Source organism: Phyllosticta citribraziliensis (genome assembly GCF_038025025.1).
Source record: "Phyllosticta citribraziliensis strain CPC 17464 chromosome Unknown J3D65scaffold_5, whole genome shotgun sequence".
Lineage (NCBI taxonomy): Eukaryota > Fungi > Ascomycota > Dothideomycetes > Botryosphaeriales > Phyllostictaceae > Phyllosticta > Phyllosticta citribraziliensis.
This window is the reverse complement of record NW_027117342.1, coordinates 891,561-903,575: the sequence shown is the minus strand read 5'-3', so window position 1 is coordinate 903,575 and position 12,015 is coordinate 891,561. Positions and strand designations below refer to the sequence as shown.

The window sequence follows — 12,015 nt, the reverse complement described above, 5'->3', positions numbered from 1 at the left end:
GGTCAGAGATTCGGACGCCAAATAATCGAGAATCAACACACCAGTACTTCAATCTGACGACACGCCTTCATGTCCTCACTGCGTGACAGACACGTCACGTCCCCTTTTGCCTATCCCATGCCCGTGACTCCACGATCAAGTGCCTCCGCACACACCCCCACCACCCAGGCGCCAGCACTACCCCCGTGTTCCACCACCACATGCGCGCGAGCAGCGAAGTCACAGACACGTGCATCACCACTTCCACCACCTCACAGCTATAAAGTCCTGCTCGCCGACGGGTTTGACGACTGCAATGCGGCGCTCGACTCACAACGTACTCAAAGTGTTCGAAAGGCTTTACTACTGAGGAAATCTACTATGCACACATCTAATTTCTCCTCTGTGCCTCTGTCGTCGTCGGCACTTTTCTTGTCCGCCGGGTTCTGCGCAGGTCTGCCGCGTGGTTGCTGGAGAGGAGGATGGCAGAGCAGAGTGATGGGGCTCTGCGTTTTGCTGTGGTGGTAGGCAGCTTGTTGGGGGGATGGTGAGAGGTGCTGGCATCATGGGGTGGTGCGGCGGGCGGTGCTGGGTAGGCTCAGGGGTGGATCTGAATATGGTCGCTGGGCGGGACATTGGGCGTGGAAGACGGAACCGGCAGAGAAAAGTAAAATTTATGTGATCCACGATCTCGTTCGATTGGCGAAGAAACCACCCGTTCACGGCCTCAGCTCGTTGCAGACAAGAAAACAGGACAGCAAGGAGGGTTTTTATACCTCCTCCTCCGCCGTAGACTCGAGGCGCACAGGCACAATCACAGGCCAAATCGAGTCGAATCACGCTCACTTCATGCTCACGCGGCCACCACTGCTGCCTATGCTGCTGCCGCTGCGCTGGCGGAGCGCACATGACAGCCCTCCCTCTGCTTCGGTTCGCCTGCCCGTGAGGCGGCGCTCTGACCCCACGACTGAGGTATAAAACTCGCTCTTCTGCTCCCCTTGAGAAGTCGTCAACACAGTGCAGGTCCAGTGCCTGGCTGCATAAACCCTTGACATTTAACTGGGTACTGTCAGCCACAGATGCCACAACACTTGCTTTTGTTTTCTTTGCCGCTGTTGCGCTCAGCAAAGTCGTGTCTTTTCCCAGCCTCTGGAAGATCTAGTGAGAGAAGAGCATTTTGTCGAGGTGATGGCATGCAGCACTGTGGTGCCATGGAGGGAAACAGTGGGCTTGGATGCCGGTTCTGCGAAAAGCTTACCGCGCAGTTGGTGCGACACAGTCCTTTCTCTTCGTCCATGTCGACGTCTGGATGAGCCCGCTGCACATGATATGCCCTTTAAGCCGGCACATGTACCGGTAGCGCTCAGACCACAGGCCGAAAGTATATAAACCGTCTCGACCTCCTCGTACTTCGCCGTCAACAGCGCAGTCCGCCAACTGTCTCGGGAAACAGAAACAGAGAATGCAACTGTCCACTGAGGAGGGTCTTGTCTCGCTTTGCAATCCTTGCGCGCTACACTGTTTCCCCGTCCGGGAAAGGAAGCGCGGAAATTGCCATTTCCGCGTCTATCCTGACAAGATATAATGGGGAAATGGTAAAGGGTGGTACCACGAGAAGACTTGGTGCAGCAGCATAGAGCGCTGGTGATGAAGTCTTTGGCAGATAAATCCTCAAGACAAGCGGATAAAACAGAGGCAAGTCGACTGAGCCACAGGGCGCTCCGCGAAAGTAGCGACGAAAGAGCAGCGACGCGCACAAGTGAATTGCTGAGTTAGCTCGCATTTCGTTTTCGGCGTCTTTGGTGCTTGGAGTGTTGATCAACTGCGGCCACAGTCGCTCTTTTTATGCTTGTCTGCCACTCGTTCACATGCCGCTCCAGCGCTCTTCGACTCCCGTGCGCTCCGCCATGTGCCGCTGCGTCTGCTGGGTATAAAAGGCGTTGCTCTTGCCGCCCGTCCTTCCTCGGTGCAACTCCAGGGTGCAGACTCGAAGAGTCTTGAGAACTATGCAAAAACCTTTGCACTGTGGGAGTTTCAGTAAACTCGCCAGTGTCTACTGTTGTGGTTCGGGGCCCCCTCGCCGCAGCCATGTCTCCATCCACTGCGCGCCGCAGGGTCAGGTAAAGCGGCAATACGCGTCGACGGCGGCAAACATCACAACGCCGTGGCGCTGAAGAAGTGCGTAGAAAGTGATGACGATGGAGCTTGGACAAACCGCGAAAGATACTAGAACCAGTGTCGGATCGACCGTAGAACGAAAAAGAAAACAAAACAGCAACGAGTCGAATTCTTGTTTATGCAGGACAAGACAGCAGTATACCCTACTTGATGAAGCGGTTGCTGAAGGACTGCGCTGCTTTGGAGAGTTCTGTCAGGGTGGGATTGGTGTTGAATTTATACTTCCCCTCTGCGCTCAGGCCATTTGCACGAGGGTGCTGCGGTTGGTCAGGCGGACTGCGGCTCCTTGTGGTTTGAGTCTGCGCGTGAAGATTGACTTTGGCCGGCATGTGAAGGACGGGTGTTTTTTGGGTATAAAAGACGCGGCGTTGTCGTGGAACTCTCTCTTCGTTGTGCTCGCTGCTTCGACTGGCTGGCGTGAAGCAATGACGGAAGACCTCGAGCACTTTCCTTCTTTCTTCTTTGTGGTGCCTCACAGGGCAGATCCGGCCTGTCTCTTTCTTCTTAAAATTGTTCTCAGTAGCAAGAGATCTGCATCATTTCGCTGAAATGGTCTTCATCATGCCGTTGAATCAGTCAACATTAGTGCCAAATGCCTGATGTCTGTGGGGCATGATTTCTTGGCCCTTTCCTTCTTGCTTGGACGCAGGCTTTTCTCTCATTTTTCAAATTTTCGGTAGTAATCTTGGAGTAGTCTCTCAGCACGTGGCTCCTGCCCGATTGGCTTGCAAGGTCGGCTGCTCCTTTTTCTCGTGCCGACGCCTGATTCTTGAGCATAAAAGAAGCCACTGTAAGCTGTCTCCTCTGTGGGCGCAGCAGCAACAACGCCTTGACCAGAGGAGGGCGACAACAAGTGGGTACTAGCGACTATCCCTGCGTTTGTGCTGTTGCTGTTGCTGAATAGTGGTTAAGGTAGATAGTCGGCCGACGCTGGAGGGTCGCGTCGTGGTAGAAAGGCGTGGCTGGTGGCTGGTGACTGGTGGCTGATGATGTGGCTAAACGTAGAAGCGACTGGTCTGTGCGAAGAAATACAAACCGCCCTCAGCCGCCGTCAAGAAACAACAGTGAACAACAACCCGCGCTTGAATCTTCCTCGAAGCTTTCTTTCTCGAGCAGAGCGCATATCGGCTGGGATTGATTCCCGCAAAGACGGACAAAATGTCCTTCACCGCGCCGGACGCCGAAAGCACGTCAGAGACGTGCGCAAACGCGTTACACGCAGATGGAGGGGTCACTCTGAGCTTTTGAGCGTGGCTTGCTCCCATTTCGCCATCTCCTTCGCGCATTCCCGTGAAATACACCCGCGGTGTTGTGGGGCACGAAAAGAAGGACGTTGGGGAATCATTGGTGGGGCCAATGAGCCCATCCCTCACATCAATGGGCCCTGTGATGGTGCAATTGCCATCCCAAACATTCTGCTACTACCTTACGCCGCCCCCCGTCGGTCTTCAAGCCGGATCCCACTACGCAGTACAGATGAGTCTCCGTCTTTTTTCCTTGGTCGTCTCCAGCGCCAAGTTCCGCTTCGCCAGGTTTGGCCATTGATGGCTCAGGCCCTGCATCGCGTGCGAAGACGATGGCGGCGCAACTTTGCAGGGTGGGATGAGCCGCAGTACTAAAAGCTTGGAGAAGTCCGACGTCGTGTTTGGCTAGCTTTTGCTAGCGATTGCCTTCTATTCCATCATGGCTGTTCAACCGCACAGGAAGTGGTGGAAAATCCAATGGTTCGCCGACACCGACACGCCGGAGGAGAAAAGACTCATCTTGCGGCTGGACCTCCTGATTGTGCCTTACGCGGTCCTGTCCTACTGGGTCAAGTACGTTGACCAAGCAAATCTCAGTAAGGTTTCGCAGGCGAAGAATTGAGCGTTGTGTTTCCAGTCGCTGACGAGAACAGACAACGCCTATGTCGCGGGACTCAAGGAGGACCTTGGATTCAATGGCAACGAGCTCGTCCAACTCCAGACCTACTATGTTATCGGAGCTGTTGTGGGGCAGATTCCTGTCATGTTTCTGCTCACGTACATCCCGATGCATTGGTTGATTCCGTTTCTCGACGTCGCATGGGGTGTTTTCACCCTTCTCCAGTACCGCGTTACGGGATACGCTGAATTGGCGGCATACAGGTTCCTAATTGGCTGGTTCGAGGTCAGTATACAAGCGTGTTGAAGCAGTGTTGGTCACTGACTGTTGTTCTAGGCCGCCTTCTTCCCAGCCATGCATTATCTGTTTGGTAAGCCAAGACTGTTTCCTCTTTTTTCATTCACAGACTAACGTCGAGCAGGATCCTGGTACCGCGGACACGAAATCGCCCGGCGCGGTGGCATATTCTATGTTGGCCTCTCCTTGGGTACGCTCACTGCCGGTTTCATTCAAGCTGGAGCTTCAGCAAGACTTGACGGTGTACATGGACTGGCCGGCTGGCGATGGATGTACATCATCTGCGCACTCATCACGATTCCGATCGGTATTCTGGGCTACTTCGTCATCCCTGGAACGCCAGAGCAGCCCAATCGCTTGGTGCTCAAGAAGAAAAACATCGACCTAGCCGTCGAGAGGTTGAAGCGCGCCGGTCATACTTCACACGGCAAGTTCAAGCTCAGCTCTATGAAACGGGTGTTGTTGTCGCGGCAATTTTGGGCCATCGTTCTTGTCGACTGCTTCTTCTGGAACGCTGGCATCCATACCAGTTCGGGAGCTTTCCTGCTCTGGATTAAGAGTCTCAAGCGGTATTCCGAGTCCAAGGTGAACGAACTCGGCACAATTGCGCCTGGTCTGGGTATCTTCTACACCTTGTTTGTTTGCTTCGCCTCGGATCTGGTCCTTGGTCCGGCCTGGGCCATTACCATGTCGCACACCTGGAATATTATCGGCTTGGTCATCTTGGTCATCTGGAACGTGCCTGAATCGGCCAAGTGGTTCGCTTTCTCGACCGCCTACGCTTCGCCTGCCATGTCGAGCGTTTTTCACGGCTGGGTCAATACCCAACTGCGATCCTCGCCAGCTGAAAGGTCCTTCACGTTAGTCCTCATCAACGCCATTGCTCAGTCGTCAACGGCTTGGACGCCTCTCCTGGTATTGCCCACCGTCGAGGCTCCGAGGTATCCTAAGGGTTACGCGTTCTGCCTTGGCTCGGCCATTCTGTTAATCATCTCGACGCATCTGCTGCGTCTTTATGTCAAAAGAACAGAGTCAGTATTTCCTGTATCTCCACCAGCTGTCTTATCACTAATTGTTTGCCCTTCAGTCCCCAAGTTGAGAATTCAGCCCCATCTTTCTCTGAAAGCGAGCACGAAGACAATGCCAGTGTTGATGGGCACAAGCGGCCGTCGGTGGCTGTGAGGGGCGGGGACGACCGAAGCGTCTAGAGAGACATTATGGTAAGACGGTGGTGCTCATATGAAGGGTAAGAATAACGATTGTTTGCGGACTGCGGACTGTGGCTGGTGCGAGGTCTGGTGCCAAAAGTTGTAGCAAAAAGCTTGAAGAGTCAGTCGCATCTTCTACACACTGAATGACCACACGCTCCCGCTTGCATGTGCTCGTACCTAAATCTTCGGTATAAAAGCACCCACTGCCACTCCTTTCTTCTCTATGCTCACGGCGACAACAACTCTATACAACAAGAAACAACCCGAAAGAAAAGTCACGGACTTGCCGACTTTGTATCTGTTTTGCGACATCCCCTATGAGCGGGCTTGTTTCTTTTGCCCACTTGCCCCAATACTTCTTCCACCTCAGCGGCATGGGTAGGTACTCGTCATTTCGATCTGCTGACGGGACCCGTTTCACTTCCTGATTTCGATCAGCAGCAACATGCGACGATGACGCCAAGGTTCCATGTAGGCACACCTGCCAACACTCTATCAGCCTTGCGCTTCAAAAATTTCGAGAGTCGCAGTCGTGGGCCTCAACCCGTCTTTTTCTCGTCTATATCCTGTCTGCGGGTAGCTAATTCAACTAACATATGCCAGCTCTTTTGAGGTTCCGTTCACAGGCCAAAATGCACTTGTCGGGCCGTCAAGCTCTGCACGCGTGATTCAGTCTTTCCCCGTGCGCCTCTCGCAGGTTCGAAGACCCTGACTGCATGTGACAGACTTGACTTCCGGGTAGTATAAAAGATCTTCCGCCGTCCCGCAGACTGCTCTCCTCAGTTCGCTCCAGCCCTCCTTGGTTTCCTTGGACGGCTTCAGTGCCATAACAAAACATGCATCACTGGCTTTTGCCTTCTTTTGTGTTTTCTTGGCGCAGTCACCGCACGCGTCTGGGTTGCTCGCCCCTGTGAGACCACCATTATGGGACGTCGCTGGCTCACATTTCTCCGTAGGAATGACAATCCCATCCTTTGAGTTTCGCTGAAGGAAACAAAATAGGCGGCCAGACCACCGGCGCCCCCTTCGGTGCTTACCCCTGAATATTTTCATTTTCGACTTCGACTTGTCGTGAGAGCGCTGTAGCAGCGGGGCCTTTTTGAAGACTGCCCAAGCAGGGAGATAGCTCTAGACTGTCGGTATGTTGGAAGAGAACAGTCACGCGTCGGCCTGCTTGCCTGTGGCAACGGCTGGGATCGATTATATAGACCCCTCACGTTTATCCTGGGTTTCCTACATTTCAATATGCGCTCCGACGATGACACGGAGCAAACTCGATGACATGGTAAACCTCGTGCACTGCTTTCTTTTGGTGCTGCGCACTCCAATATTTTCTCTTCTTGTCCCGCTGTACCTGTGCATGTTTAGTTTGCCGGTTTGTCAGAGATTAGACTTGGAACCAGACTCCGCCAATTCCGTATCATGCTGGGATTCATGATCAGGTCATTTCGATGGTGGATAGCATTGAGCTGTGTATATTGCTTCTGATAAGGTGCTTTTGTTTCTAGAAATATGGACCGGCGAGACAGCAGACTCTATGAAATGTTTCTACATTACTCACATTCGTTGAGTCTCAGGTGTGGCCGATGTGTCAATCAACCAATGGATCGCTGCCCTAACCCAAAATTTCACCTTGTCCCTTCGCCCTTCGCCCTCCGTACTCCGTCCCCTCGACCAAATCTTCGCTCCACAGCACCAGAAACCAACGGCCAGGGACCCTCCGACTCGCCGATTCGCTGACTCAAGCACTACCTCCTCGCAGGCTTAAAAGCTCGCCTTCCCCCTTTCTCCAACTCTCCTTCTCCACCGCACATCTACGAACCTCATCTAAGAACGCTCAATCTACACCCTTCAATCTACAACGCACCGCCTACAAGACGCAACAGGACCTCCGTCCGCACCATCATTTCGAGTCGGGGCCGCTTGCCACCGTCAAGGCCCGGGTGGGTTGGTTTTGCTGGGAGTCAGTGGCTCACACTCGTTTCACGCGCCTGCTGGCCCTTGCGGGAAAATCCGACGCAATTTCATATCCTGAACTTCTTCCTTACTCTTCAGTTTCCTGCTGGCCTGATAGCTCGCCTGCAGCCGCTGCCCCCTTCTCTTCCGCCTCGTTGCACAGCATATGAGAGCCGAGGCTGCTCTCTCCAACAAAGCCTGGGTGGGTGGGTTCCCAGCGTGTCTAACGCCTTCACTCGTTCAGGCTGTCGAAGATCCTGGGGGATCATCCTTTTTTTCTTTTACTTTGTGCACCTTGGCCTTGGTTTTTGGCGTCTAATTCTTCTGCTTGCTTTGGGCGGTATGGCGGGGTTTGTTGAATCGGCGCGTTGCTTGCCCGTTGCCTGTCTCTCCCTTTGCGCCGTGTGGTTTGTCAACTCAGCATGTCGGAAATTCGCGTGATGGTCTTGCAGTTATCTGGTAGCTTGGATAGATGAACGTCTTGCGACAATGGTGGCGAAAGTGTATGAATGTGGAGGAGTTGAGATCGATCGCAGACAAGGAAGCAAAAGTGGTTGAGGGCTGGACTTTCATACTCATCAGCGAAACATCAGCCTTCTTCGGCAGTCCTGTCAGTTGAAGGAAACGGGAAGTGCTTAGTCTTTACATTACTCGACTTGACTATCTGTCGGTCTCTGTGCTGAATGCATATGCTCTTTTCTCTCATGTCTTTGACCCTCTGTGAATTTGTTGAAGCAAAATCTTTGCCTCTCCCGCTGCCATGCATCATCCTAAGATTCTGATGATGTCGCTCGTCCTCCCAGCTCACTCAGGCTCACCGTTACTGAGGGCAAGCAGTCCTGATTAGAGCAACGTTAGATGGGTATTACCCTCCGAAAATGTGAGCGGCCTCTATGGGCCATGCCTTCCAGCCATCTTTCAACGACAAAGCCGACGCCAAAGACGCCTTGCTTGCCCAAGCAACAAAAGCCTCCTGACCGTAGTCTTCAACCTTCTCACTGCGCCGTAGTCATCAGCCACCCCTTCGGCCCATCATGCTCATGACGCCGCTCCTGCCGTCTCCTGGACTCATGAAAGGGCCTCCGAAACTCCTGCCTCCACCTGATCCCGAACCCATCATGCCAGGAAAGCCACCGCTGACAGAGCCTCCCATTCCGCCGTTGCCACCCATACCCATCAGACTCTCTGCTTCAAAAGCTCCGCTGCCACGGCCGAATCCGCCAGGGCCGCGAATCAGGCCAGGTGGTCCCCCACCACTGCTCATAAGCTTTGCCTGGCGTGCATTTTCGACAATGGCGCTCTTTTTGCCCAACTGGCTGGCGTCTGCCAGCGAGGCGGTAATTCCAGCAAGGAGCGATGTCAGCGCCACATCAGAACGTTGTTCGGCAGCTTCGCGGGCGAATGTCTCACGATCCGATGGTTCAAGGAGCGGGAGGCGGGAGACGAGGGAGTTGATGGAGCGAAATATTTCGTGGTTCGGTTGTTCCGAGGGGGAGGTGGTCATGGAAATGGACGCATCGGTGAGGTAGCTCGGAGGCAGCGATTCGAGGTAGGTTTGAAGAAGGGAGACGCGTGTGCGTAGCATGCGGATGGCGTTCGTTTTTGCGGTGAGGCTAGAAAGGACTGCGTTTCGTTAGCAGATGCTCAGTATGGGCTCAATCTAAGACGTACGCTCTTCATCTTCCGAGGAGAGAGGGACCGAGTCCTCGTTGATGGCACCATTCACGTTTTCCGCCTTCTTCTTTCCCTTGCCTTTGCCTGCGTCACTGGGACCTGCTGTTGCCGTAGCTTTGGGAATCTCCGTGGCGTTGCCGCCGCCTTTGGCCACAAAGTCAACCGCAATCATCTCTGCCTCTCCAGTTTCCACGGCATACGTCAGCTCTCTGAACTTCAGCTGCTTCCCCTGGCCCGGTGTTGCGCCATCAATGTCCATTGCCGCCCCCTTGTCATTGCTACCGCTGCTGCCTTCCCACAGACTTTCGTACACGCCAAGAGGCAATCTGCCACCAGTCGCATTGCCTTCTAGCACGGATTCTGGGTTGAAGAGGAGGAGAAGCGACGTTTCATTGTGGACGTTCTGGATGTATTCGTGGATGGGCAGGTGGTGCGGCGCAGGTCCAGTGTGTGCCCCCAGGGTAAACCAGGCGACGAGGTCCAAGGCAGGGGATTTGTACACTGTCTTGTCTGTGGCGCTTGTTAGCAAGATTTGTGACATATGCCACCAGCATGAAAAGCTCACATTGCTCCAGGCGCGTGCAGAACCAGTCGTGATCTATTCTGGCCTCGCCATCCTCGCCAGGAATCAGCTTGCACTCAAACGCGACCTCCATTGTGATCTCGCGGCCATTTTGCTGGCCTATTATAGCTCCCACCACTGGACCGCTTTGTTGACGAAGGGTATGGCGTGTGATGTAGTCTGAGACGGTGAGGAGGACCAGAGGGTGCAGTTGGACATGCGGGCTGGTGTCGGAAGCTCTCGTGGTTGATATGAGCGGGTTTTCCGAGCCTTCGGTCATGTTGGACAGTCTGATCGGACCCACCGCAGAGATGGGATTGGAATGGACCGTGAGACGAAGGAAGATGGCTGCGCTGAGCCGGCGAGAGGATTGAAGGAGGAGCGTGGAGTGGGAGTTGTCAAGCAGAGCAGCGTCGAGCTACCGTACAGGCGCGGTGAGCACGGACCACTTACCACCGCGGAAGCGAGCGTCATCGCCGCTCCCTCCGCGGCTGTCCTCTCCCTCCTCCAACACCACAGCATCCGATGACTTCCTTCATTTATTCAATCACCAAGCTTCATCTCATTGTTGAATCGAACACACCGGCTTCAGTCACTCGTCCCCTCTATTTCAGTCTCAATTTTCAATGAGAACCTTCAAGACGAGATTTCCCTTATCGTCCACTCCTCTCGCCGCGAGCTCGAATGCTTCGCTTGCCGCTTCTAGTCCTTGAAAACGATGCGTTATTATTGCATCTAGATTCGGCAAAACCCCAGCGGCGATGATCTTCAAGCCGATTGGATAAGCGTTGGCATATCGAAAGACACCAAGAATATCGACCTCTTTCCAATGCGCTGCCGACATTTGCAGCGTTTGAACAGGCGTTCCCATACCCACCATGATCAGTCTTCCTCCAGGTCTTGTAGCCTGTGGAAATGTCAGACATGCACGGTTACAAAGCCCTTCGACTTACATAGAGCCCGGCCTGCATGCAAACCTCCTTTCCCGTGCACTCAAAAGTCACCTCAGCACCTTCGGCATTTAGCTCGTCGGCACAAGCGATTGCCACGACATCATTAGCAAGCTGTCTAGCACCGGCATTTTGCTGGTCATCTTTGGCAGAATGGGAGCTGTCAGTCACAACATAGCCTCTTGTGGCAAAACCGTGGTCGAGCGCAAATTTTACCCGACCAACATTGATGTCTGCAATGAGAACGGTCGTGGCACCAGAAAGTTTAGCCATCGCAGCGGTGAGCAGACCGACAGTACCAGCGCCGAGAACGATGGCCGTGTCGCCCTGCTCTACCGCGGCCCTCCTGGTTGCGTGGATTGCTACAGCCAAAGGCTCTAGCAAAGCCACTGATTCGATGGAGACGTGGTCCGGAACTCTGTAAAAACGTTAGTCCCAAGTACCTTGACTGACAACAGCTTGTACCTATGGCACCACTTTGCAGGATGATTTATTCTCTCTTGCAACGTGCCTTGGAAATGCGGCACAGTCTTTGCACTGCTTCTGAAGCGCATCTTGGGACAAAGATTGTACCGCCCTCGCTGGCAGCTCCTGCAAAAGCCACAGGGCACACCGACCTCAATGGCCACATAGTCGCCAAGTCTGAAACCCTCGACCTCTTGCCCAATGCCAACGACGATTCCGACCGATTCGTGACCAAGAGAGAGCGGGGAAAGAACGTGAACATCGCCATTGCGAAACTTGGTATAGTAGCTCAAGTCCGAGCCGCATATCCCCGTGGCCTTGATCGCAATCTGCAACTCCCCGGCGAGCGGGGCCGCGATGTTTCTGATTTCCTGAAATTTGTGGTCAGCCATTGGCGAATTGGAAGTACCGACACTGCGGACAGCAAAGAAGACATACGATACGCAGGTCGCGTGTTCCATGCAATACAGAAGCTCGACTGGTCCCGGAACTGCCGTCAGCTTTGCCCTGCTGCTGGGGCTGGTCCACAAGTGCTGAAGGTGCCATGGCTATCTTTCAAAAAGCTTTCCTCCAGACTCCCTCCGAAGCTTCCAAGGGTATTTATACTAGACCCCAGCCATCTTCAAATCGAGGCGCTGTTCCAGATTCTGCACATTCGTCACACTCGACCGTTGGTGCCCTTGGCCCTGCCCGGTTCGCTTGACTGCTGATTCGCGGCAGGATACGTTCAATTATTTGATCTTGCTCCCGGAGAGCTCACCGGATATGCAGGAAGATATCGCATCTTATCAATGGAGCGCCCTGCTCTGATCAGATTATCTCGCAGTTCGTTCGCCTCACTGATCAAGTCTCGCGTAGATGCTCCCCCAATTGAACTCGG

The 12,015-nt window shown here is 53.8% G+C and overlaps 4 protein-coding genes across 4 annotated transcripts; 2 read left to right on the top strand and 2 right to left on the bottom strand.

Moving 5' to 3' along the window:
- Nucleotides 1–986: 986 nt before the first annotated feature.
- J3D65DRAFT_324050 (uncharacterized protein) lies at nucleotides 987–1,392 on the top strand. The gene has a single exon (XM_066795361.1). It carries the CDS (start codon nucleotides 1,059–1,061, stop codon nucleotides 1,290–1,292), a length of 234 nt encoding a protein of 77 aa, XP_066656028.1. The 5' UTR covers nucleotides 987–1,058; the 3' UTR covers nucleotides 1,293–1,392.
- A 1,995-nt stretch (nucleotides 1,393–3,387) lies between these two features.
- Nucleotides 3,388–5,765, top strand: J3D65DRAFT_324054 (major facilitator superfamily transporter). Its single transcript, XM_066795362.1, has 5 exons — nucleotides 3,388–3,997; nucleotides 4,055–4,305; nucleotides 4,357–4,390; nucleotides 4,442–5,348; nucleotides 5,405–5,765. The coding sequence occupies exons 1-5, from the start codon at nucleotides 3,841–3,843 to the stop codon at nucleotides 5,523–5,525; spliced, it is 1,470 nt and encodes a 489-aa protein (XP_066656027.1). The 5' UTR covers nucleotides 3,388–3,840; the 3' UTR covers nucleotides 5,526–5,765.
- A 2,344-nt stretch (nucleotides 5,766–8,109) lies between these two features.
- J3D65DRAFT_621693 (uncharacterized protein) lies at nucleotides 8,110–10,100 on the bottom strand. The gene is made up of 3 exons (XM_066799989.1): nucleotides 9,724–10,100; nucleotides 9,156–9,668; nucleotides 8,110–9,107 (listed from the first exon to the last, which is right to left on the bottom strand). The coding sequence occupies exons 1-3, from the start codon at nucleotides 9,998–10,000 to the stop codon at nucleotides 8,497–8,499; spliced, it is 1,401 nt and encodes a 466-aa protein (XP_066656026.1). The 5' UTR covers nucleotides 10,001–10,100; the 3' UTR covers nucleotides 8,110–8,496.
- A 127-nt stretch (nucleotides 10,101–10,227) lies between these two features.
- J3D65DRAFT_694622 (chaperonin 10-like protein) lies at nucleotides 10,228–11,681 on the bottom strand (the record flags this gene model as incomplete). The annotated part of the gene is made up of 4 exons (XM_066803988.1): nucleotides 10,228–10,627; nucleotides 10,674–11,088; nucleotides 11,136–11,506; nucleotides 11,574–11,681. 4 exons carry the CDS (start codon nucleotides 11,679–11,681, stop codon nucleotides 10,337–10,339), a joined length of 1,185 nt encoding a protein of 394 aa, XP_066656025.1. The 3' UTR covers nucleotides 10,228–10,336.
- Nucleotides 11,682–12,015: the final 334 nt, after the last annotated feature.